This window comes from Marmota monax, unplaced genomic scaffold, assembly GCF_021218885.2.
Source record: "Marmota monax isolate L192 unplaced genomic scaffold, Marmota_monax_Labrador192_F-V1.1 WCK01_AAM20220418_F8-fsc00077, whole genome shotgun sequence".
NCBI lineage: Eukaryota > Metazoa > Chordata > Mammalia > Rodentia > Sciuridae > Marmota > Marmota monax.
In genome coordinates this window covers 1,568,556-1,595,655 of record NW_026694610.1, presented here as the reverse complement: position 1 = coordinate 1,595,655, position 27,100 = coordinate 1,568,556, and the positions used below count along the sequence as shown (strand labels likewise).

The window sequence follows — 27,100 nt, the reverse complement described above, 5'->3', positions numbered from 1 at the left end:
ACATATTCATCATTCCAGAAAATTCTCTTGATCCCCTTTTCAATTCATGTTCTTCTTCCTCATAAAGGGAAGTATTTTTTTTTCCCCTCTCTTTCTGGGAATTGAACCTAGGGCCTCATGCATGCTAGGTGAGCACTCTACCTCTGAGCTATATCCCTAGCCCTCTTTATTTTATTTTAAAATAGAGTCTTGCTAAGTTGCCCCTGCTGGCCTACAATTTGTTATCCTATCTCAACCCCGCAAGAAGCTGAGATTAAAGGCGTGTGCCACCATGCTTGGCACTTTTTGGCTTTTATTGATACAGTACTTTCCTTTATTTGACTTTATATAATTGGAATTATGTATTTTGTATATTTTTATTTCATTCAATTAAATATTTGAGATTCATCTGTGTCATAGCATGTATTTTCATTGCCTGAATATGCCATATGTATAAATTACATACACAATGTATAAAATATACAAATTGGATATTGTTTCCAGTTTTGAGCTATAATAAGACTGCTTTGAACATTTTTTTCTTGTATAAGCCTTTTTGTGATTTATGAATATACCTAGAAATAGACCTAGTGGGTCATAGGATAGATGCATGTTTAACTGTATATGGAACTGCTAAATAGTTCTCCAGCATGGAGACTGGGTAGGCTGGGATCTCCGATATAGTTGGTATAATTTTTCTTGAGCTGGAAGAGTTTAATTTTTACCACTTTAATTGAAGAGGAGGAAGAGAGGAGTTCAGGGACAGATGAGTATATAACACTAATGGGAAGAAGTCAAGGTAGTTATTTATTTCTTCTGGAAAAGAGGCAGATGATTCAAGAGCTGATAGAGGACAATTGGTTGGGTTGAATATAAGGTAAGTCCAGAAGGTTGTAATAGATTGCTGTGGAGAGTGGGAAAGGGAAACTAACTTAATATCCAGTGTGTGTTGAGGGTCTGTTTGAGGTTGTTATTCCTGATTTCTGGAATTATCACTTTGTACAGTTGTATAGCCTTTTTCTTGTGGCAGTGCTTAGTGTAGCGAAAGTGTAAATATTATGCTCAGTGTCTCACCAGAGTATTTTTTTGTTTTGTTTTGCATAGTCATCAGATCAAGTCATTACAGTACAGTAACACAGGAGACATGATTCTTGTTGTATCTGGAAGCTCACAGGCCAAGGTGATTGATAGAGATGGTTTTGAAGTAATGGAATGTATAAAGGGAGACCAGTATATTGTGGACATGGCCAACACAAAGGTAAGCATTTAACAGAATATTTTAATGAATTCAATTCACACATTTATATTAAAAACTTATTTGAGTTGACCTGTAAAATTCATTACAAAAGTTTGTGTCTTTAAACAACAATGTATTATTTCTCATTATTATATAGATTAATTTATTTGAAGGTTCTTCTTTCTGTAGTGTTGTCTGGATGATCAGATGGCTACAGGGTTCAAGATTGACTCACTTACATGGCTTATAGCTGGAACACTGTCCCATGTCATTTCTCTCTTTCTTTTCCTCTTTACTACTCCCAAACACACCCCTGTTGTGCACTCAGATGCTCTTTTACTCTTGCTCTCAATCTTACTCTTGCTGTCACTCTCTATTTTTCACTTGTCTCATTCAGGCCTTTTCACAGTGGGGTTTGAGGTAATTGATGGCTGGTTTCTATGAAGAATGAACACGGAAACTGTAGATTTCTTAATGTCTGGCTTTAGGTTTTCATATCATAGAACCAGCCCAAATTTGGAGGAAGGAAAGGAAGACTTTGCTATATGATGGGTGAATGACAAGATCAGACTGGAAAATATCACGTGGGATGGAGATACTGATGTAGCCAACGTTGGCAACACAGCTATTATGATCTAGGTTTTAAGACGAGAAGAAAGAGAGTCTCATTAGCCTTTTTTGATAAAGATTTTAAATAGGATAATGATATCTTAAAAATAATGTACAAATATCAGTCAACTATAGTTACAATTAATGCTATACAACTTATTGTGTAAAACAACAGTTGTTTATTCTTGCTAATGTGTCTTTGGATTGACTGGGTTGGGCTGCATGCTGCAGATGAAGTTTAGGTCTGTTCCATGCATCTTGGTTCTTCCTTAGACCAGTGGACTACTATATAATAGTGAAGTTCTCAGTGATGGTACAAACACAGGGAAATCACCAACTTTGGAAGTACATTTCAAGCCTTTGCTTATATCATATCCTCTAACATTCCACCAGCTGAAGAAAACCCCGTGGTTGTGGCTAATTTCAATAGACTGGAGAAATTTGCTCAAGTATATAGTGAGAAGAACTGTATTATGTGAAAAAGGGTGTAGATGTTGGAAGCGGTTGTAGATTGGGAATAGTAGTGTCGTCTACCACAGAGGATGTGGTTGATGCACAATTCTGAGTCTTCATTTTCATTCTTACTTTTACTCTTTTTCCCACTTTCTGCATACTACTTACTTTCAATACGCTAATTTTCATGGCTTGTGCCTAAATCAAGATCTTGTATGAGATTGGATTGTCTCATACTTAAATTGCCCAGGCTAGCCTCAAACTTGAGCTCCTCCTGCCTCAACCTCCTGAGTTGCTGGGATTATAGGCTTGTGCCACTATGCCCAGCTGTGGATTCCATATTTGTAAAATTGCCTACTTGGTCCTTTTACCTCTGAATCAATGCTCATGACACTTTCATAGTCACTTATGGATATATGCTTGCACAGAATGGCACAAAATTTGAGTTTGAACAAGATGACACTTATTTTGTTTCAGCTCTCATACTGTAATCAAGTATTCTTTTTATGCCTGCTTCATGTCATGCTTTCATTTTCTTGCCTATTACTGGTGATTTTGCTACCAAGCATACTGCTGAAGTGCTGTAGTACTGTCTTATGTTTCCAAGTGCAAGGAGTATGTGATGTTTCTTATAGAGAAAATACATGTGTTAGAGAATGTTCACTTAGGCATAAACTATAGTGCCCTTGACTGTGAGTTCAATATTAATGAATCAACAATATATATTAAGTCAGGTGTCCTTAAAATTTGTAGTTATGGTAGACAATCCTCTAAGAAAGTATGAGGAAGGGGATTTTTTTTTTTTTTTGCCAGTCTCTAAATTCTTCTTAATTATTTTAGCTACCCTGGCTTTTTATATTATAAAAAGGCTAAGACTTTATGGATTTAAATTTTACTTAAGAAAGTTTCAAGAAGAAAAGAATCTGATTGGTCCTGTATCTGACTCTTTCTGCCTTCTCAGACTTATACCAAAAATCTAGGTAGAAATACAGGAAAGCAAAAAATATAAGTTATTTGCCAATATATAAAAAACTACTATATAGTGTAATTTATATATTGTAACTTACTCATGCTGCCAGTATTATCTGTGTTTTAATTTCAAACTCATGGTTTATTTTTCTTTCTACATTTCACAAAAACAAATGTAATTAATTGACTACTTATCTAGGAAATGTTACAGATATCTTAATAATAGTCATTGGTTTGAGGATGGGTTTTAGTAATGCAAATAGTATTATTTGAAAATAGACAATTTCATATTGTACTTTAAAAACAAACTTTTAAGCCTCTTTTCTGATTCTAAGAGAAATTAGTAATTTGAAGTTTTACTGGAAAATCCAATGAATAGAATGTTAAAGATTTTTAGATATTTGATCTATCATGATAAATATTATATAATTTAAATGAAAACAGGCTTTTGTAATTATATTGTCAAATTTTTGTATTCTTAGGACTTGTTTCTCTAAAATTCTTTAAATCATTTATGTTTATGAATATGTAAATATGTGTTTATATTTTAAGAGTATTGTATGAGTACAGAACTACTTTTTGCTGTTAGATACTATAACAGTGCATTATAGTTACACTTTTTACAAATAAAATGTGATGGATATCTAATAGTAATTCCTGTTGAATATAGAAAATGTGAAAAATAGAAAATAAGAGAAATTATTCATAATTCCACTTAAATATAATCACCATTAAAATTTAAGTTTCTATGTCTTTTATTTCTATGTTTTTCTATGAAAGATGTTTTTGGCTCACATAGAACCTTTGTCACTGATTGCTTGGAGTCATGTTTTTGCATTTTACAGTCTTAGAAATTATGTGCAGATGCCTCAGGAACTATGGAGGAGTGTATGGGAATGAGGTGCAGGGGCCTTCTATTTCAGCCAAAAAATTCCAATTTTTTCTGTCTTATATGTTGGAGTTTTCCATAAGTTTTTCTTTGAAAGTCACTTTTGCTAATGCTGATGGGTTGTGGTTTGGCAGAAGAGCTGTTGCCTAGCACGTGTGAGTCGCTGAGGTTGATCCTCAGCACCACATAAAAATAAATAAATAAAATAAAGGTATTGTGTTCAACTACAACTAAAAAAATATTTAAAAAAATATGAAGACCAATGGTCTGCAGATTATGGAATATAGGTTATTTTTTCTAGGAAAATGACACATAACTTCTTCAACTTTGAGTGGATAGAAAAGTGGGACAGGAATATGCAGGAATCAACTTATAATCAACCTTTGAACCATTCAAAAGCATTATTTAAAAACTGTAATTATAGTGTCATCTAAAAGTCATTTACCCTAAATCAGAGTTTTTATACATTGCTTCCAGTCAGGAAGTATTTTCCTCTATTACTTCCAACTGTTTGGCACACACTTTGCTTGAAATTCATATGGGACTCTTTGGCCTCGAACTAATAAATTTGTGACTATTAGGTCAGTTATTCCTATAAATCACAACTCCATAACTAATCAACTTTTTAATTAAGTTAAAATCGAAGATATTTTAGTAGGTCACTAGTAAATTAATACTTTAATGGTAATAATCTTATAATCTCATTATTAAGCTTTGGGTTTTTTTTTTGTTTTTTTCCCCCAGGTTTTTAATATAACTTTTATGTTTTAAAAGTTTATATGTACCTTGCAGGAAACAGAAAAATACAAGTAAAGAACAAAGTCATCCAGTTTTTAGCAGTTTAATTGTGTATATCCTTCCAGGGCCAGTGTGTACATATAAAACATCCTATTTTGTGTGAATGAGGTTGTAGTGTGTATTGTGGTTTCCCACACATCATGAATATTTATTTGCCAATTCAAAACCCCAAAGTTACATGAATTTTTTTTAACTATTTATTTATTTATTTTTAGTTTCGGTGGACACAACATCTTTGTTTGTATGTGGTACTGAGGATCGAACCCGGGCCGCACACATGCCAGGCGAGCGTGCTACCACTTGAGCCATATCCCCAGCCCCATGAATGTTTTTGATAAACAAGAATACACTGTACCAACTGGTGTTCTTGGGGAGAAAAATTTCATTGAAGATAGAAATGGCAATAAGTCTCTAGGTGGATGTATTGGCAGAGTTACAACTAAAGTAATGCATTCTCTCTCTTTTTTAAAAAAATATTTATTTTTTGGTTGTAGTTGGACACAATACCTTTATTTTATTTATTTATTTTTATGTGGTGCTGAGGATCGAACCTAGGGTCGTGCATGTGCTAGGTGAGCGCTCTACCACTGAGCCACAACCCCAGCCCCCCTCCCCCACAATGCATTCTCTTAATACTCAATTTAGGGGGCTGAAGCTGTGGCTCATTGTTAGAGCGCTTGCCTAGCATGTGTGAAGCACTGGGTTCAATCCTCAACATCAAAATAAATAAATAAATAAATAAAGTAAAGGTATATTGTGTCCATGTTAAAAGAAATAAAAATAAAAAAATAAAAAACACACAGAGCTTCTTTATAAAAATACTCAATTTAAAATGAGACATAAAACAACAGAGTACACCAAACATAATATTTCTTAGAGAATTCATTATCAGATTTCTATTACTAAACTACGAGCAAGAAAGCAAATTCCCAAGTGAATTACAGTATATCTATAGTATAGCCAGATGATGCACACACATAAATGGCTCACATAAATATGCAAATCCTTGCACTTGCTTCCATCTTTCCCTTTGTGTTTCCTTTTGCCCCTTTGCTGCCAGTTCAATGAACAAGTCCTGATATACACTGCCCAGAGGTATAACAAGTCTATGTCCAAAAATACATCTTTTCTATCAGTTATACAATATCTACAGGTTGGCTAATTCATTATCTCTACTTTTATGATACATTGTCACCTCAGGACATTAGAAAGCTTAGATATTGTGAAATAAAGTATGAACTTTGTGCACAATAAATACAAGTACTTTACCAGAAATGCACATGCAGATCTATATTTATAATGTAAAGCTGTCTTCCAGATATGGAGATACTATTAAGTTTGGTTTTTCAGTTCATCTAGGATTGATATAATTAAGTGTCCTTCTTCAGGATTGTCTCCAACCCCTTTTCACCATCAAGTTCTTCTGTGCTGTTTGTTTCTTAATTAAGAAGACTGAAGTAAAGAAAGCAGATTTCAGGGGATGCCAGCAGAAGAAATTCTAAAAGTATGGGAAGAATTTGACATGACGGAGTGTGTACTGCTGGTTTTGAAGATAGAATGAGAACTTTTGAGTGCTGAATTTGGATACATAGCTAAGGATGTTTCTAAGCAGTGTTGAGGGTGTTGTTCACTTTCTTCTTGTTACTTATGAAATATGAGAGAAGAAATATAAACTTAGGGAAGTCTTACTAAAAGGGAATGAAAACTAGACAGTTTGGTTTACTTTTAGTGTATCGAGATGGGTGTGTATAGAGAAAAAAACAGTGTGGCTGTAGAACTCCAGAAAGACCAAAAGATAAGAATAATCATCTACACTATGGTCTTTTCCAAGAAATTAAGGGTGTGTCTCACAGATCTTCCTAACCAAATCAAGTGACTTCTAGGAAACTTAAAGGCATTGCTCCTTAGCCATTTCAACAAGATCTATTGCCAAAGAAGAGACTTTTGCAAACATTTGTGGGCATGGCTTTTGTCTAGTGGAATTCAACTTGAGAAAGATTTTCCTTTGCCAGTTTTTAAGATGGGGAGGAATTCATGTGGCAAGAAATGCATAAGCCTTCTAGAAGCTAAGAACAGTCCCCAGCTGATAGACAGCAATAAAATGAGGATCTCAGTCCTGCAACCACAAGGAATTTGTATTCTGCCAACAACCTGCCAACAACTTGGAAGTAGATTCTCTTCAAAACTTTTCAGAAAGGAATGCTATCCTGCTAACATTATGAATAAATTTGGGGTGTTTTAAGCCCCTAAGTTTATGGTCCTTTGTTACACAGTAATAGTAAACTAACACAGTTTTCCAAAATCAAAAATAGTAAGTAATGATGAAAATCCCTGAAGAGGTAGTAGGGATTGTGACCAAGCATAAGAACAGAGGTTAGCTGTGGGTGGGAGAAGGGATGTTTTCCCAATGGGAATGAAGAAGTAAGGATGGGCACATTTGCTTATAGGTAGTGTCTCCACATTGGGAATGGAAAGTATCACCATCTTCTGGCAGTCCTTTCCTAGTTTAGTGTTGGAATGATAGCATGATGGATCATGAACACTTAGAAAATCTGTTCATGGTTTTGAGAGAAAAATTACTAGAAGAATTGTGGGACCATTAAGGGCCACAGATTATAAATTTGTAGACAATTAATCTGTATATTCATGTGATATTCTTGAATCCTATTTAGGATTTAGGGTGTTTGGATTGGATCAGTGATGTAGGAATTGAAGTCCAACAAAAGGAGATTTAGGATTAAGGTGCGAAAACAGTTGAAGTTTAGGATATTGAAAATAAAAAATTCAGGAGCTGGCACATAAGTGGTTATGTGGGCCAATAAATGTAATATCTAGAACCTAGAGAATATCTGGTGATCCATAATTGTTAAATCAATAAATACTGAGAGTTCATGATTTCAGAAATCATTTGTGACAATGGCAGAATTAGCCATAGTTAGGGCTGATGAAATATGTTAGAATAGATCATTGAAAGTGAGTAGGTCAAAGATGATGGGATTTATCTTTTTGATGTATTTAAATGGCTATTAAAATTGCTCAGAATTTAGAAGTACTTGGACTTTAGAGTCTTGATTGATGGAAGGAGATGACTAAGAGTAACGGATTATATAGGGGTAGGCAACTTATGACCTGTGCACCCAATCCAGTCTCCACCTTGTTTTTGTAATTAAAAGTTTTATTACAACATAGCCTTTTTCATTAATTTATCATTGTGTGCCTCCTTTTGTACTCACTTCAGTGGTAGAATTGAGTACTTGCAACCAAGACCAGGTGGCCCACAGAACCTAAAATACTTGGTATTTGACTCTTTGGAGAAAAATGTATGCTAGTTCCTGAATCAGTACTATGAACATTAACTCCCCAGTGGAATGTACTCACACAAAAGTTTGCTTATAGTTTCAAGAAGTTTGGCAATTCCTAAAAGCCTGTGAATGGACTCTGCTCAAGAAGATCAAAGTGTAGTCTCTCCTGCATTTCATCTCCTCATAGGAGTTGGCTCTGTTAATTAGCTCACTGTGCCAAAGACATGGATACTTTCATTTTGAGGATCATGGAACCTTACATTATTCTGTGACTACATATGGCATTCTAGCCTGAAGCTGTTTTATAACTATTGTCACAAGAGATACATAGTTTAGTACAGATCAGCACATGTATTGTGTGTGTAGGAAAGAGTATTGGTCATGGATAAATAATGCCCTCTTTATGCAAAGCAAGGCATATTATGAGAAACAAATAGTCAATTCTTTCTTTGGGGCTATTTCCAGTTAGGGCTGTTAAATAAAGGGATTTTTTTTTTTTTGAAGGGCCTATATTTAAATAAAGAGGGAGAGAGAAAAAACTGTTTATTTTATGAAAAAGTGTTTTAGTCACTAATTATTCTTTAATAGGTGTCACTTTAATTTTTTTCCCACAAATGTTAGCCTTGGTACTGAATCTGTTTAGATCCATTTAAGAATCCTTAGTTGAACTTCATTTTGTTATGACTTATTTTGGTCACTGTTTTCACACAGGGCCACTTAACATTCCCACTGCCTTTGTCATGGTCCTATCTTTACAAACAAGAAACAGCATTCACAGTCTTTTGGATTATTTTTCAATTTAACCTACTATCTGTGTTCTTATTCTTTGTTCTTAATAGTGAAGGTGTCTCTTTATTTTAACATCTTCTGTAATAAGGTTATTTTCTTATAGTTCTCTTAAAAATACTTTTTATATTCCAAGATGCTGTTCACCTCTTATTAACAAATTTCAGTAAAAGGTCTGTGTTCTGAGGTTTGCCTTCAGGGTCAGGATGTTGGGTTGCTATTTGAACAGAGAAAAGAAAGTAAGCTTTGAAGGACCAAATGGAGTAGCAGCCATCTAAAGAGTCCCTGAGTCTGGGAGTAAGAAGAGGGAATTTGGTAAACCAGGAACTGACTGGGAGGTAAGCAGACTGTGCCTCAGATTAAGAGATCAGGCAGGGATGTCAGTGGAGATGGAGTTAAGTTAAGCAGAGGAGAGGCATTAAGAGAGTGGAGTAGTGTGCCAGATTGAAAAAGCCAAGGCAGTTTTGGATCTAAGTCCTCAAAGGATGGGCATATCTTGGGTTATTGGGGTGCTCTTTTTATTGCAAATCATGGGCTATTTTTCCTGGTCCAAAGTTACTAATTTAGATCAGATACTAGTAATTGAATTTTTTTCTTAAACATTAGCAGATAAATTTATATTTTTGAAAAGAGATTAATATGACCCCTGACAATCCTTTAAATTTTAGTGAGCCTATCATTAATGTATTTCAGAACCTTAGTTGTACCAGATTGAAGTTAATTTAATCCAGTTCTGTATTATTGCCATTTTATTATGCCACATCCAGTGGTCATTTCTGAGTTCCTATAATACTTTAACTCTCCAAACATTTGATACAGTTGATTCTTCTCCCCTCCTTGACTTGACTTGACTTCCAATTTACTACTCCCCCCTTCACCATCCTCTCTTGATGTTACTGGGGATTGAATGCAGCGGTGCTCTACCACTGGGCTCTATCCCCAGCCCTTTTTATTTATTTTTATTTTGAGAAGGGTCTTGCCGGCTTTGAACTTGAAATCCTCCTGCCTCAGCTTCCTGAGTCACTTGGAATTACAGGCATATGCTACTACACCCAGCAATTTGCTGAACTCCCCCTCATTTTTTCTCATATCTCATGGAATGCTCCTTTTCATTCTTGGTTTTTGCTTCTCCTTTCTTCTTTCAATTACTAAATATTGGAATATCCCAGGGCTCTATGCTGAGCCCTCTTTAGTATTTTTACTTGCTCCCTGATTGACCTCATCTGGTCACACGGCTTTAAATACTATTTATAGACACTGTTGTTTTACAAATTTATAGTTCCAGCCTTATCTTTTCACCACTACAGTACTACCAACTATTAATTTAACAATCTCATTTAGATGTAAAGTAGGCATTGGAACCTACTTTGTCAAAAAAGGAAATTGTGGGGCTGGAGTTCTAGCTCAGCGGTAGAGTGCTTGCCTCATATGTGTGAGGCACTGGGTTCGATTCCTAGCACCACATATAAATAAGCAAATAAAATAATGGTCCATCAACAACTTAAAGAAAATAAAAGAAAAAGGTAATTGTGATTTTTTTCCTTTTTAGACCTGTTTATTCTGTAATTGTCTTGATCACAATAAATGACATTCTCTTTGATCAATTGATGAATCCAAAAACTTGAGTTCTACATCTCAACTGTTCTTCCCTCATATCTAAATCACTGGCAAAACATATTCTACCTGCAGTGGTTTATGAATAAAGATGCTAAACAATTGTGTGTAGATTTTTTTTATGAATGCTTTCAAATCAAGTGGGTGAATACTTAGGAGCCTTATTGCTGATTATGTGGTTGTATTTTGTTTAACTTTGTAAGACACAGTTGGCTGTCTTACAAAGTAGTTAGACCATTTTGGATTCCCCCCAGGAATAAATGAGAGTTCCTGTTGTTTTTCATCTTCTCTAGCAATTAATATTGTCAATTTTCTGGAATTTAGCCATTCTAATAAGTGTTTAGTGGATCTCATTGCTTTAAATTGCATTTTCCTAATGATCAGTGGTATTGAGCATTTCTTCATCTTTCTCATCCTTATATTTTCTTTGGTGAAATGTCTGTTTAATATTTTTACCCATTTTGGGGAAGAGGGTGTATGTCTTACTAGAGTTTGTTTTTCAGAGTTAAAAAATACATTCTGAATAGAAATCTTTTTTGAATTTGTGCTTTGGAAATATTTCTCCCAGTCTGTGGCTTGTTTGACCATTCATTTTGCAAAGCAAAATTATTTGAATTTTTATTCAGTCTAGTTTATCAATTATTTTCTCCATGGATTTTATTTTTGGTGTTTAACTCTTTACCAAACCCAGTGTCACAAAGATTTTTCTCTAGTTTGTCTTTTAGGGGTTGTGTTAGTTAATTTTTCATCACTGTGACCAAAAGACCCAACAAGACCTACTTAGAAGAAGAAAAGTTTATTTTGGCTCATGGTTTCAGAAGTTTAGTTCATGGTTGGCCAGCTGGGCCTGGGTGAGGCAGAACATCATGGAAAAAGGGAATGGAGGAGGAATACTGCTCAGTTCATGACTGCCAGGAAGCAGAGAGAGCTCTGCTCACCATGGAGAAAATATAAAACCCAAAGGCATACCTGCAGTAACCTACTTCCTCCAGCTACATACTATTTGCATATAGTTACCATCCAGTTAATCCATATCAATGAATCAATACACTGATTAGGTTACACTTCTCACAGTCTAATCATTTCACCTCTGAATATTTATTGTCTCCCATGAGCTTTTAGGGGATATCTCATATCTAAACCCTAGCAGGAGTTTTTCTATTTTATGTTTTACATTTAGGGCTATGATTTATTTTGATTTAATATTTGTATATGAGATGAAGAAAGGTGGAAGTTCTTGTTCTGTTTTGCATATGAATCACTAGTTGTTTTAGTTGAAAAGACTGCTTCCTTTATTGAGTTGACTTTGCATCTTTGTTAAATATTAGTTGATTAAATGTGAGTAGATCTATTTCCGGGTTCTATATTCTGCTTTTTACAGTGTTTATCCTTTCACAGATATTACCCTCTATGTTACTCCAACTTTTTGGTATTTTTCAAAAATTTGGTAGCATGATTGTTCCAAGTTTGTTCTTCTTTTTAAAAATGGCTTTGATTATTTTAATTTCTTTACTTTTTCACACAAATTAGAACTGTATTATTTATATCTACAAAGAATCCTGTTGGAATTATTTGGCATTATTTTGAATATAAAAATCCAATTTAGAGAAAATTGATATCTGCATTGAGTCTTCCAATCTATCAACACAGCATATCTCTCCACTAATTGAGATTTTTTTTCTTTCTTTCAGTTGGGCTTTACACTTTTCAACATAGAGATCATTAACATATTAAATTTATATCCAAGTATTTCACTTTTCTGTGTTATCATAAATGGTATGTGTGTACTATGTACGCACATATATTTACATATATTTGCTTTCTAATTGTTTTTTGGTGAAAAACTATTGATTTTTTTTTTTGTATGTTGACCTTGTGTTCTGAAATCTTACATTAAACTCATCAGTTGAAGACTTTTGTAGAATTTTGGAATTTTGTACATAGACATTGCATTTTATAGCAAACATATTATCTATTCTTTTATAATCTGACAGCCTTTTATTTCTTTTTCATGCCATACTGTACTTATTAAGATTTTCAGAATGACATTATGACATTGAGAAGGAATGGTGCTAGTAGACTTCCTTGCCTAAGTTCTGTTGTTTGGAGGAAACATTCAGGGGTGTGTATGTGTGTGTATGTGTGTGTTTTCCCATCAAATATGTTGTTAGCTGTAGGTTTTTATCTGTACTTATTATGTACTGAATTTTGTGTCCCCACCCCCCTCCAAATTTGTATGTTGAAGCCCCAACCCTCAATGTGATAGTATGAGGAGGAGCCTTTGGCAGGTTATAGGTTTAGATGAGATCAACAGGGTAGAACCTCCATGATGGTATTGATATCCTTATGAAAAGAGGAAAAGACCCCACATCATCAGATGCAAGAGAAGGTGACCATCTTTAAGCCACGAAGAGAGTCCTTACTAAAAACTGAATCTACTGGCACATTGGTCTTGGAGTTACCAACCCCTAGAACTGTGAAAAATAAATGTTTGTTTTCAGCTCAAAGTTTATCAAGGATCTAGACAGAGACCCTATACCTACTAGAAGAAAATGTAGGCCCAACTTTCCATCATGTTGGCTTAGGAACTGAATTCCTCAACAAGAATCCTAAAGTGCAAGAAGTAAAATCAAGAATCAGTAAATGGGATAGTATCAAACTAAAACACTTCTTCAGGGCAAAGGAACCAATTAAGAATGTGAAGAATGGAGCTGGGCGTGGTAGCACATGTGTGTAATCCCAGCGGCTAGAAAGGCTGAGTCAGGAGGATCACGAGTTGCCTCAGCAACTCATCAAGACCCTGTCTCTAAATAAAATATAAAAAAGGGCTGGGAATATGGCTCAGTGGTTGAGCACCCCTGGGTTCAATCCTCAGTATCAAAAAAAAAAAAAAAAAAAAAAAAAAGCGATGAATGGGAGGAAATCTTTGCCACTTGCATCTCAGGTAGAGCATTCATTTCTAGGATATATAACAAACTCAAAAAACTTAACACCAATAAATAAATAAATAAATAACCCAATCAATAAAGGGGCTAAAGAACTGAATAGACACTTGACAGCAGATGACATGAATGGTCAACAAATATATGAAAAAATGTTCAACTTGTCTAGCAGTTAGAGAAATGCAAACTAAATACACTGAGATTTCATCTCATTCCAGTCAGAATGGCAATTATCAAGAATACAAGTAACAGTAAATGTTGGTGAGGATGTGGGGGAAAAGGTATGTACACTCATAAGTTGCTGGTGGAACTAAAAATTGGTGTAACCGCTCTGGAAAGCAGTATGGAGATTCCTCAGAAGACTTGGGATGGAACCAACATTTGACCCAGTTATCTCCCTCCTTGGCTTATACCCAAAGGAATTAAAATCAGCATACTATAGTGTCACAGCTACATTAAAGTTCATAGCAGCTCAATTAACAAATAGTTAAGCTATGAAACAGTCCTACTCATCTGTCAACAGATGGATGAAGAAAATGTGTTATCTATTCACAGTGGAATATTATTCAGCAATAAGGAAGAATGACTTTATGATTTTTGCTGGTAAATGGATGGATCTGGAGACTATCATGCTAAGCAAAATAAGCTAATCCCAAGAAACCAAAGGCCAAATGTTCTCTCTGATATGTGGATGTTAACAAACAGTAAGGAGGGTGGAGGGAAGAATAGAAGTTTGGTTGGTTAGACAAAGGGGAATGAAGGAAGGGATGGGGAGTGGAACTAGGAAAGACAATGGATTGAATCAGACATAACTCTTCTTATGATCATAGATGAATACACCACCAGTGTAACTCCACATCATGTACAACCACAAGAATGGGAATTAGGAAATTAGAACAAGTTATACTCCATGTATGTATAATATGTCAGAATATACTCTACTGTCATGTATGTCTAAATCAATAAATCAATAAAATGTTTGTTGTTGCAAGAGCCATGTAGAAACAGGGAATAGTAAATGCAAGGCTGTGAATCAAGGTATTTGCTATATCCTTTTCCATTAATTTATCATTATTATTATTATTATTATTATTATTAGGTACTACTGGGGATTTAACCCAGGGACACGCTCGCACAGAGTAATATCCACACCCCTTTTTATTTTTTATTTTGAGACAGGGTCTCATGAAGTTGCCTAGCTGATTTTGAATTTGAGATCCTCCCACCTCAGTCCTCTAGTGGCTGAGATTACAGGTGTGCATCATCACAACCATTGTTCATCTTCAATTTTTAAACTATCCATATCTGCGCTTCAGGTGAGATTTATGAAAAAGCCTATTTTTGGGCCTTGTTTTAGTTTTTAAGTCTGTAATGACAGCCATTGTCTTCTAATTGGTGTTTTTAGACAACTTAATTTTAGTGTAATTATTCGTATAGCTGGTTTATTTAGTTCTGCCATTTTATTTTCTGCTTGTCCTTTCTATTATTTGTTCCTTGCTTCATCATTTTTTACTTCTTTCAAAATTGTTAAAATTCTGTTTAGCTTACTTGCTGGCTTTTTGTTATGGCTTTTCATAGTTTTTTTTCAAGTGGTGGCTCTAAGGAATGTTATGCATGATTCCCGTCCTCACCATACACAGACAGTCATCCTTCAGTATTTCTGGGTAATTGATTCCCAAAACACCCCACACCTAGCTATTCAGATGTAAGGCACTGTACCTAGCAAATGTGTTATGGTTTTGATATGATATGCCCCCCGGAAGCATTTTTCAAAAACAGATTTAGTGGTGGTGTCATTTTATAGTTCTTTCATCTCAGAATGTTTCTATTTCTTTTCTTTCTTTCTTTAGTTCTGAAAGGGCATTTTTTGTGCATTTAAATTGAAAGTATTTGCCAGACCTTGTGGCACTTGCCAGTAATCCCAGTGACTGAGGAGGCTGAGACAGGAGGATGGCAGGTTCAGGGCAGCCTGAGTAAGTTAATGAGACCCTCAACAACTTAGTGAATCTCTGTCTCCAAAAAAGAACTGGGAATGTAGCTCTGTGGTTGAGTGCCTATGATTTCAATCCCAACAACAACAACAACAAAAGCATTATTTTTCTTTCAGTATTTAAAATTTGTCTTAATTCCTTCTGACTTTCATTATTTTTGATGAGTAATCCATAGTAATTAAAATATTGTTTTTCTATATGTAATATGATTTTTATTTCTGTCTGTTTATTTTAAGACCTTTATTTTTAACTTTAATAGATTATGACATGTCTGCAGATTTTAAATCTAGATGGACTGATTAGGTTACATCTCATAATCTAATCATTTCACCTCTGAATATTCCTGCATTAACAGGAGCTTTTATGGGATAGATCATATCAAAACCAGAACACATTTGCTGGGAACAATGGCTTACATCTATAATCTCAGTAGCTTGGGAGGCTCAGGCAGGAGGATCACAAGTTCAAAGCAGCCTCAGCAACTTAGTGAGGCCTTAAGCAACTTAGCAAGTCCCTGTCTCCAAAAATAACAACAGCAGCAATAACACATTTGTTTCAAAAGTGTTTCCTTTCTCTTTTTGTAGTATGGGTATAAATACTGACTTGAAGTTTTTCTCTGATAATTCCATCATTTTGGGTTTTCTTGTGGTGGCATCTTTTTAAAAATTTTTAAAATTTGTTCTAATTAGTTATTTTGTGGTGGCGTCTTTTGTCTTTTGAGAGCTGGTTAGGTTGTTCTCATTGCTTGTATGTTTAATTTTGGGTTGTAGCCTTGATATTTTAAATTGTGTTAAGAGACTCTGAGTCCTGTGTCAAACCTCTGCACGGTACTATTTTTGGTTGTTGATCATGATGGTATGAGTGTGCCTGCACATGTGTGTCTGTATGGACAGTCAACCTCATTAGTTTTAGACTTCAGATTCTAATGTGCTGTTTTTCTTTCTAATGTTGATTTAATTTTTAAAGCCTTTCTTGTTTCTATTCCAGTTGGTCTATATGTGCTAACTAGGGATCATTCTTTTTTTTTTTTTTTTTGGTCCTGTGTATTGAACTTAGAGGCATTCGACCACTGAGCCACATCCTCAGCCCTATTTTGTATTTTATTTAGAGACAGAGTCTCACTGAGTTATTTAAGGCCTTGCTAGGTTGCTGAGACTGGCTTTTGAACACTCGATCCTTCTGTCTCAGCCTCTTGAATGACTGGGATTACAGGCATGCGCCACCACGCCCGGCCCAGGGATCATTGTTTATATTCAGGTTTCACTGGAATTCAGGTTTCCCTGCAATCTTTATAACTATTTCTGCAGAGCACACATTGTGTATAGATATTATGTATTTTGTCTCCTTTAATTTGAGAAGACTTCTCTGCCTTTTTTGGTGTTTTCTTATCTTGACCTTTTGAAAGACTAAGTCAGTTATTTTATATAATATGGAATTTGGTTTTACCTGGTTTTCATCATAATTGAGTCTGCTTTTGCATTTTTAGAAGAACTGTCACAGAAACAATATTGTGTCCTTATTTCTTCATATAAGGAAGTACATGATATTAGTTTGTGCCAATATTAGTGATGTTAACCTGGATCACTTGTTTAAGGTGGTGTCTAGCAGGATTCTTTGCTATAAAGATATTTCTTCTTTGTAATTATCGAGTAATTTTCATAGAGATTTTGAAGCCAAATAAATATCCTGTTCATTTTCAGACTTTCCTCCACTAGTTTTAACATTCCTTGATGATTCTTGCCTGAGGTGGTTATTACTGTGATGATTATAAAATAATTATCTTTCTAACTCTGTCCTTCATTTTATGTTTATTCGGTAGCATTCCACTGTAAGGAAGAGTTTTTTCTTCTATTTGTTTACTTATTCATTATATTAGTATGTATTCAAGGGCTCTTACTTTAGTCATTGGTTTATAATCTTTTACTATCTTCATGTATTTTGATGTCCCAGCTCTTTCTGACTTAGCCAGTGAAAGCCCATTTGACCTGTATTTTATCTTTTTAATATATCTCCATCACTTCTGCAGTGCTTTCTTATTTTTTGACACAATAACATGTTCCATGTTCCTCTGTTCCCCATCTATATTTGATCATGAATATGTAGAATTTTTAACATCCTTTAACAAATAGCAAATCCTGGCCCTATAAGTAGTAATTTCTCCAGGTTCCTTTTATTACGGAATGATTTTTAAAATCCAGGATTTCTGTGCTAGTTTTGCTAGAGTGTATTGTTTTTAGTCATTTTCAGTATATAGAGCTCAAGAATAACAGATACACACAACTATATTTATTCAAGTCTACTTATTAAAAATCAAGAATTCATATCGTCCCTAATTTCAAACATATACCACACCGTCATGAGAAACCTTACTCACATTATCCTCAATGTATTTGTTCATTGGCTTAATTCTTTGCTATTTTGAAAGCAGTTTCATCATTGTTAATGCATACCATTACAGAAAAGAAACAAATGTGCTAACTGGAATTCACTATTTATTTACAATACTTTGGGTCTCAGACGGAGACTATTTTCTAGGTTTGTTGGGCTACTATACATAACTACCACAAACATGATAATTTTAATAAATAAGAAATCTGTACTTTTTAAGTTCTGTAGTGCAGAAGTCAGAAATCAAGATATTGGCAGGGTCACACTTCCTCCAGTGATTCTTAATGGGGAGGGGAGTTCGTTTCTTCTTTCAGCTTCTGTTGACTCCAGATGTTTCTTGGCTTATGGGTATATAACTCCAGTCTCTGCTTTACATAGTGTTCTTTTTGTGTCTTTTCTTCTCTTTCCTATAAGGATATACATCATTGGATTTAGATAACTCACCTAGAGATTCCTACTTATGTCTGAAGATACTTTTTCCAAAAGAGGTTACATTCTCAAGTTCCGTGGACTAGGATATGGACATATCTTTTTTGTGGCCGCCATTCAGCTCACTACAGGGTATATAGTTACTTACTATCTTCTGTTTAGTCTTTTGATGTATCTTTTGCTTATCTGAAATGTAGTAAAATTCATTTTTTCTGTTTATGTTAAATTTTAGGGTTCCCCATCTATATTTGATCATGGATATGGAGAATTTTTAACATCCTTTAACAAATAGCAAATGAATAAAGAGTTACAAATCATGCTAGCTAGCTATTATTAAGGAAATGGACAGGTGTTTGGAAAAGAACAATGAGATGCACCATGTTTACTTAAATTGAGAGCCAGGAAATACTTACTTGAACCACTGACCTGTAAACTGAGATTGGAAGAATGAGAAGGAACTATCAGGAGAAAGGGGTAAATAAAAGTTCTAGTAGATGGAAAAGCATGTATCTGATATGGGAAAAGAGGGCAGTGGGTGGTACATTTTGGGCAGGAATGGACACAAAATAAGTGAATTTGCAAGGAAACCAGGGGCTAGGAAATGTAATTTGTTTAAACTGTAGAGATTAAAAAACCAGCAAAGGTTATAGGCAGAAGAGTGTCATGTTTATAGTTATATTTTTAAAGGATTGTACTGATTGCTATGTGAAACAGAATGTTAAGGTAAAAGTAGAGAGAGTAGTAGTAACAAATCTATCTGTTCCAGTAAATAATAACTGATTTAGAACCATGAGATAATGTTGAGTCATAGACATGATAGTGGTGAAAAAGAGAAAAGTGGATAGATTTGAGATACATTTTGGATAGAATTGGCAAGACTAGCTTTTGGATTGAATCCAGTTGGGTAGAAAATTTTAGAATTAGGGTTATGGAAGTATTCAAAGTTGACTTCCAAGTTTTTTGCTTGAGAACCTGGCAAAAAAATTGGAAATGATTTAGACAGTAAGAATCAAGATCTCCTTATTATGTTTGAGATGCTTTTGTTATGCAGGTAGAAATGTCAAGTAGATGCTTGGATATGCAGGTCTTAAGTGGGAAATGGGATCTTAAACTTCCTAACTGTCCCTGTGGGCATTGCTTTAATTTTATGCCTTCCTATTGCAGGCCAAGATTCTCTACCTTTGTGGTATCTCCCCATTTATACCCTGTAAACTTGAGCAGAATGGCAGGACTCGGCCAAATACAATTTGAGGCATTGGGCAACATGGACTAGAGATGATCTCTAGGCCCACATATTATTCTAATTCATTCTTTCTAGTACCATTATTTTTCCTGTAAACCACTTTTAATATATAATTTTGCTGTTTTAAGCATAGTTTTATTTTGGACATTGTCAGAGTAAGAGACACTGCCACTATTACACTAAAAAGTATTAGGCTTTTTTGTGTCCCATCTGAACCTGACTTAACCATAGGACACCATTCTAGTGAATTTTGTTCCCTGGGACTGGTAGGGGTGGGTATGTGTATGTGTATGTTTTATTTTTATAGACTATTTAATCTGTACTCTGTGGTTGATTTGGAGTATCTATCAATTTTTATTCCAACTTCATAATTCTAGTATTTTTATATTCTATATATTTTGTAGAATTAATTTTCCAAAATCATTTTACATGTTTTTTTCATTTCCCATAATTACTGTTACAGATATATTGCAGACAAGATTATGGACACAATTTTAGGAAATGTGGAACCCACATTTCTTGCCTTTGTTGTACTTATTTGTAAATGCTTTCTATTATTCTTAATTATTTTTCATTGTAGAAAAGAATCATGATCTTTAAAGAAGGGCCATTCTGTCCTTCTTATTATGTTTTTTTTTTTATCCCCTAACAAGAGTGTATTATTATTCTCTTAATTTCCCACCTTATTAAGTACCTGTTGCAAGAAAGCATTGTGGTAATTTTGAGAGTTGGCAGGGGGTATACACAATTGGATTAACAAAATGAAAAAAGCAAAACATGTTATGAGATAAAATTGGGATAAAATAGTATAAGCTTATAATTAAAATAATATGTTTTTGAGAAGAAAAAAGTTTTTAATGTGAAATGTCAGTTTCTCATCAATTTATTGTTTACCTTTTTAAAACATCTTTTATTCCCTTTGTCTTTATTTTTCCAAGGGTCACACAGCAATGCTTCATACTGGCTCATGGCATCCCAAAATAAAGGGAGAATTTATGACTTGCTCAAATGATGCGTGAGTATTGTTGATAATTTATCTAATTCAGTATTTTTCAACAGTAAAAAAAAAACAGTATAAGGAATCCTGATATTTATATATTCTTATTCTTAACTTTGGTTTTAGTATAAGGTTTAATTAAATAAATATGAACACTATGAAAATGAGAGTTGATATGAATCCCAGTAGAATTTTATCACAGGACATAAAGGATCAGATTTATATAATTAAATAACTTTGAAACTTTAGTAATAATTTCTTGCTTCTTACAGTAAAGATTTATTTATGGGCTGGGATTCTGGCTTAGTGGTAGAGTGCTCACCTAGCACGTGCCAGGCCCTAGGTTTGATTCTCAGCACCACATAGAAATAAATAAATAAAATAAAGATATTGTGTCCAACGACCACTAAAAAATAAACAGTAAAAAAAAAAGAAAAAGGTTTATCTATCTGAAATGATATTAAGTTGGGCTTTTTTCAACCATAATTCTATGTGAGATCAGTGAACTTTTAACCATATACTTCCATCACACACACACATACACACACACACACACACACACAAAACCAACTTTTAAAGAAAAATGACAGTAATAAATTAGGGTGATTTTTAGTTTGATTTACCTTTTTCTGACCATTTGTCTCCGAGAAAAGTAATTAACTGAGAGTTAAGCTCTGGAAGATCAGTCAGATACTTGGTTCATTCACCATGTATAGCATGTTCACTGTGTGTAAGTACACTTTCAGTGAAGTTTCTGACTACATGGAAGTGAGTGCTAGAAGACAGAGAAGGTATAGACACACCAAAAAATCAATAATACAGTATTTTTTAAAAATTTCAAACTTTTCTTTTAAAAATGTTTTTAGAAGTACATTATAGTTCTACATAATTGTGGGTTTTATTTTGACATAATCATATATGCATGGAATATAATTTGCTCCATTTCAGTCCCTAATACTACTTCCTTTTCTCCCCTCAGTTTTTTCTCTGTTCTCATTCTTCTACTCCACTGATCTGCTTTCTATTTTAATGGTATTCCCCCACACACATATTTTTCCTCCTTATTTTGCTCTAGCTTCTGTATATGAAAGAGTACATTTGACCGTTGACTTTCTGAGTCTGGCTTATTTCACTTAGCATGATGCTCTCCAATTTCATCCATTTATCAACAAATGCCATAATATCATTCTTCTTTATGGCTGAATAATATTCCATTGTGTTTATGTACCAAATTTTCTTTATGTATTCAACTGGACCGGTTCTATAAGTTGTCTGCAGTGAATTGCACTGCTATAAACATTGATGTACCTGTATCACCATAGTATGCTGGTTTTAGTTCTTTTGGATAAATACCAAGGAGTGGGATAGCTGGGCTATGTGGTCATTCTATTTCTGCTCTTTTGAGGAATCTCCAAACTGCTTTCCAGGGTGGTTGTATTAATTTACAGTCTTACCAACAATGTATGAGTCCTTTTTCCCACATTCTCACCAGCATTTATTATTATTTATATCCTCGGAGATTGCCATTCTAACTGGAATGAGATGTTGAACATTTTTTTTTTTTATATTTGTTGGCCATTTGTATTTCCTCTTTTGAGAAGTGTATGTTTAGTTCATTTGCCCATTTATTGTTTGGGTTATTTGGTGTGTGTGTGTGTGTGTATGAAGTTTTTTAAGTTCTTTATAAATTCTGGACATTAATCCCCTTGTCAGACGAGTAGGTGGCAAACATTTTCTCCCATTCCATAGGCTGTCTCTTCAAATTTTTAACTGTTTTCTTTGCTGTGCAAAAACTTTTTAATTTGATGCTGTCCCACTTCTTAATTCTTCATTTTGTTTCTTGAGTTTTAGGGGTCTTGTTAAGGAATTCAGTATCTGTGAGGGTCTTGGAGGGATGACCCCATTTTTTTTCCTAGCAGCTGAAAAGTTTCTGGTCCAATTCCTAGGTTTTGATCCACTTCGGATTGATTTTTTGTGGAAGGTGAAAGACATTGGTCTAGTTTTATTCTTCTACATATAGTTAAATGTAGTAACTAGTGTTAAAAATTCAGTTTAAGCAAAAGAATAGACCAAATAAGAGAAAAAGAACACATAGGACAGTGAAAGCTTCTGAGGAAGTCATCCTGCAGGTGAGACTTAAATCATGCAAAGGAGACCACCACAGGGAAAGAGCTTTCCAGGCCAAAATGATAGCGTATTTAGAAACCTTAAGATGAGAATGCAATGAAACATGTTTGAGGGAAAGAAATACCAGGGTAGTTGATTTTTGGGGGGCTGTTGGGAAGGGAGAGAATGATAGGAAATGAGTTTGGAGAGGAAGGCAAGGACCAGCATATAGGATGTTGTAGGTTAAATGAAAAAGGCTAGGATTTTAATGTAATGATAAGAGAAGCCATTAAAGAATACCCAATCTTTTTCATAATATTGAAAATTTAATCAATAGGAATGGTCTCTCTACATTTTGTTAACATTTCTCAATGAATTACTACTGAGATTAATAGCTAATAATAGTTAATATTCATTGAGTACTTCTATGAGCCAGAAGTGTTCAGTACACTTCATGTATGCTAAGCATTGTCTTATTTTTTCCTCATAGCAATGAGGTTTGTAGGCAGTAGTGTTATTGTGTATTCCAAATGAAGATCTGATTGTGACTTTTCCAAGGACATATGATTCTAAGTGGCTGAGTCAGAATGTAAATGTACTGTGAATGGCTGTACACAAGTTTGTGAGTGGTGATCACAAAGATGATGGTGATTGACTTATAGATACAGGTACTACAGGGCACAAATCACTTTTATATAAGGAATGGATATAAAACCTCATCTTATAAAGAATACTCCGCAAAATACTTCCTATCAGAGGACAGATTTCCTTTGCCTTGGAGTTCTCCTACAAAGCACTGCTGTGATGATACTTGCACATTACCTGATTATGAGGAGGATCATGAAAAGAACTTGTGGTAGTGAGTGGGTCTTTATGCTCTCCAGGAAACTCTAATTGCTTTGAGAGGCATGGGGTTATTCTGGCTGTGCTGGAAGAATGACCTGATATAATTAGTAGTAAACAATATTTACAGGCCCATGGATGGTTCCATAGTTCCTCTTAGAGGGAGTTGGTGTGGGTCTCCCTAACACATTCCTAAGTAAAAACTAAACAAAGAGAACAGTGTGCTGCTTTAAATAAAAGGTCATTTTTTTTATCTCCAAGATCTCATTAGCATAAATGGGACTGGATATTATATTCCTGTTTCCAGATTTCTTTTAGGTGAGCTAAAAGATAACTTTTGTCAAGTTTTGTTATCTTTGTAGAGTTTGCTATTCTTTTCTAATTTTCTATAGTGACTCACTGTGAAATGTTTGTGCATTTTAAAGGTTTTAGTGAGGAGGAGAAAGTAGAAAATTGGCTTCTTCCACAGTCAGGGGAGAGAGGAAATACAGATGAATAGCAATTAAAAAAAAAATAAAGAAAAGAAAACAGGTAGGCACAGAGCAAGTGGATTTAGGATAGAGTGAAAGGAGGAACCACTGGCTGTGACCATTTGTGAAAAATGACTGAATAAGTCTTTGAGGGATTGGATTGTGTAACAGCTGGTAAAAAATAAGAACCAGAGACTTTTTTTAAAAGATCAAGAGCTGAGAGGATATAGCTCAGCAGTAGAGTGCTTGGCTCTCATGCACTCAGGTTTGATCTCCAGAATTGCCAAACTAACCAACCAACCAACCAACCATCCAACCAGAAAACCACAGTGAGACCTAATTTTTACTAATCTTCCATGGTCTGGGACAACGTCACACTGTACGTGTAGTATTAAAAACATTAGCTGGGCATGATGATGACCACATGCAATCCAGACGACTCAAGAGGTTGAGGCAGGAGGATCACAAGTACAAAGCCAGCCTCAGCAACTTAGGGAGGCCCTAAGCAACTTAGGGAGACTCCCATCTCAAAATAAAAAAAAAAAAACAACAAAAAGGTCTGGGGATGTGGCTCAGTGATTAAGTTACCCTGGGTTCAGTCCTCAGTACAAACAAACAAACAAACACCATTCACTGGCAATGATGACATGTAGGTAAAGGAAACAGAGAGGAAGGGTTATCAATACTACTTGCTCAGAAGATTCTGGGGAAATCTTCCCATGAGAGTTTGAAACATGTGTATCCGTGGGCCCAGGTTAGGCCCAGCAATGCCCTGTTAACCCACCCAGGAGCCCAGGCCTAGCACACCTCCATCTTGGGACACTGCAGCCATTGCCATAACCCTCCCCACGCAGAATCCTTCACCTTGGGACAACAGACAGGGCCTGGAGGCAACTGCATCTCGGAATAGGCAGCCCAAAGCCATTGTAAGGCCTATTCTTTCAGCCCTGTCTCTGAAAGTGGTTGCCTTCATCTTGGGATACCCTCCACTGCTGTCTTGAGTTACCTCCGCTGTTGCCGCCACTACCTTTAGTTGCAGTAGCATCCATCGTGGGACATTGACTGGGGACTTGAAGCTCAATACCAAAGTGAGGTACAGGTAATCTTTAGGGGCACTATAGGGTTATAGGGTAAAAACTGTTAATACCTGAGATCTGCATTGCAAGACAGGAAGACACATAAACAAAATGGAAAACAAGGGAAGAAAGTGCTCCAAACAAATCAAGATACAACAATAATAGAATTCATGGACAGCGCAGTTGATGAAATATCAGAAAAAGAGTTCAGAATGTACATAATTAAAATGATCTATGAATTAAAGAATGACTTAAGTGAGCAAATACAGGCAAAAATTGATCACTCCAACAAAGAGATAAGAGAGCGAATACTGGCAACCATTGATCACACCAACAAAGAGATAAGGGAGCAAATACAGATAGAAAAAGATTACTTCAAGATAGAGATGGAGATTCTGAAAAAAAGAAAAGTCAGAAATCCTTGAAATGAAGGAAACAATAAACAAAATAAAAAAAATCAATAGAAAGCATCACCAACAGAGTAGATCACTTGGAAAACAGGACATCAGATAATGAAGACAAAATGTACAATCTTGAAATAAAGTTGACCACACAGTGAAGATGGTAAGAAACCATGAATAGAATACCCAAGAATTATGGGATAGCATCAAGAGACCAAATCTAAGAGTTATTAGGGCAGAGGAAGGCAGAGATATTCAACCCAAAGGAATGCACAAGCTCTTCAATGATATAATAACAGAAAACTTCCCAAAAATGAAGAATGAATTGGAAAATCAAATACAAGAGGCTTACTTACAGGATACCAAATATACAAAATTACAACAGATCTACACCAAGCCACATTATAATGAAAATGCCTAACATACAGAATAAGAATAGAATCTTAAAGGCCGCAAGAGAGGAATCAGATCACATATGGGGGGAGACCAATTTGGATCTCAGATTTTTCAACCCAGACCTTCAAAACCAGGAGATTCTGGAGCAGCATATTCCAAGCTCTGAAAGAAAATGGATGCCAACCAAGAATCTTATATCCAGCAAAATTAACCTTCAGATTTGATAATGAAATAAAAACCTTTATGATAAACAAAAGTGAAAAGAATTTATAGTGAGGAAGTTTACACTACAGAGCATTTTCAGCAAAATATTCCAAGAAGTGGAAATGAAAAACAACAACGAAAATCAGCAAAGGGAGGAACTACACTAAAAGAAAGGCCAATCAAAGGAGATATCAAGTCAAGGTAAAAACCAAAAATAAACCAAAATGTCCAAGAATACAAATAATATTTCAATAATAACCCTAAATGTGAATTACCTAAAATCATCAATTAAAAGACATAGACAAACATACTGGAATAAAATAAAAAGACCCAACAGTATGTTTCCTTCAAGAGACTCATCTCACAGGAAAAGACATTCACAGACTGAAGGTGAAAGGGTGGAAAAAAAGTACCACCCACTTGAACCATGTAAACAAGCAGGGATTTCCATTCTCATATCAGATAAAGTGGCCTTCAAACCAAAGCTAGTGAATGACATTTTATACTGCTTAAAGGATTCATACATCAACAAGACATAACAATCACAAATATCTATGCCTCAAACAACGGGACATCTGTATATATCAAACAAACCCTTCTCATCTAAAAGAACCAAATAGGCCACAACACAGTAATACTGGGTGACTTTAATATACCTCTCTCACCATTGGATAGATCTTCCAAACAAAAACTAAACAAAGAAATTATAGAACTCAATAATACAATCAATAATTTAGACTCAACAGACATATATAGAATATTCCATCCATCAACAAGTGAATACACTTTCTTCTCAGCAGAACATGGATAATTCTCCAAAATAGACCATATGTTATGCCACAAAGCAAGTCTTAGCAAATACAAAAAAAAAAAAAAAGAGAGATTCTACTCTACGTTCTATCTGACCATAATGGAATGAAATTAGAAATCAATGATAAAATAAAAAATAGATGCTACTTCAACACCTGGAGACTAAAT

General features: G+C 34.9%; 1 protein-coding gene across 2 annotated transcripts in view; it reads left to right on the top strand.

Annotated features, from left to right (window-relative positions):
- The window catches only part of Wdr70 (WD repeat domain 70), a 307,105-nt gene that overhangs the window by 83,386 nt on the left and 196,619 nt on the right, over positions 1 to 27,100 (top strand). For both annotated transcript variants that reach the window (XM_046422290.2, XM_058572058.1), the window contains exons 8-9: positions 1,084 to 1,237; positions 20,568 to 20,644. In XM_046422290.2, coding sequence (XP_046278246.1) covers positions 1,084 to 1,237; positions 20,568 to 20,644 — 231 coding nt within the window. The remainder of the gene's footprint in view (positions 1 to 1,083; positions 1,238 to 20,567; positions 20,645 to 27,100) is intronic.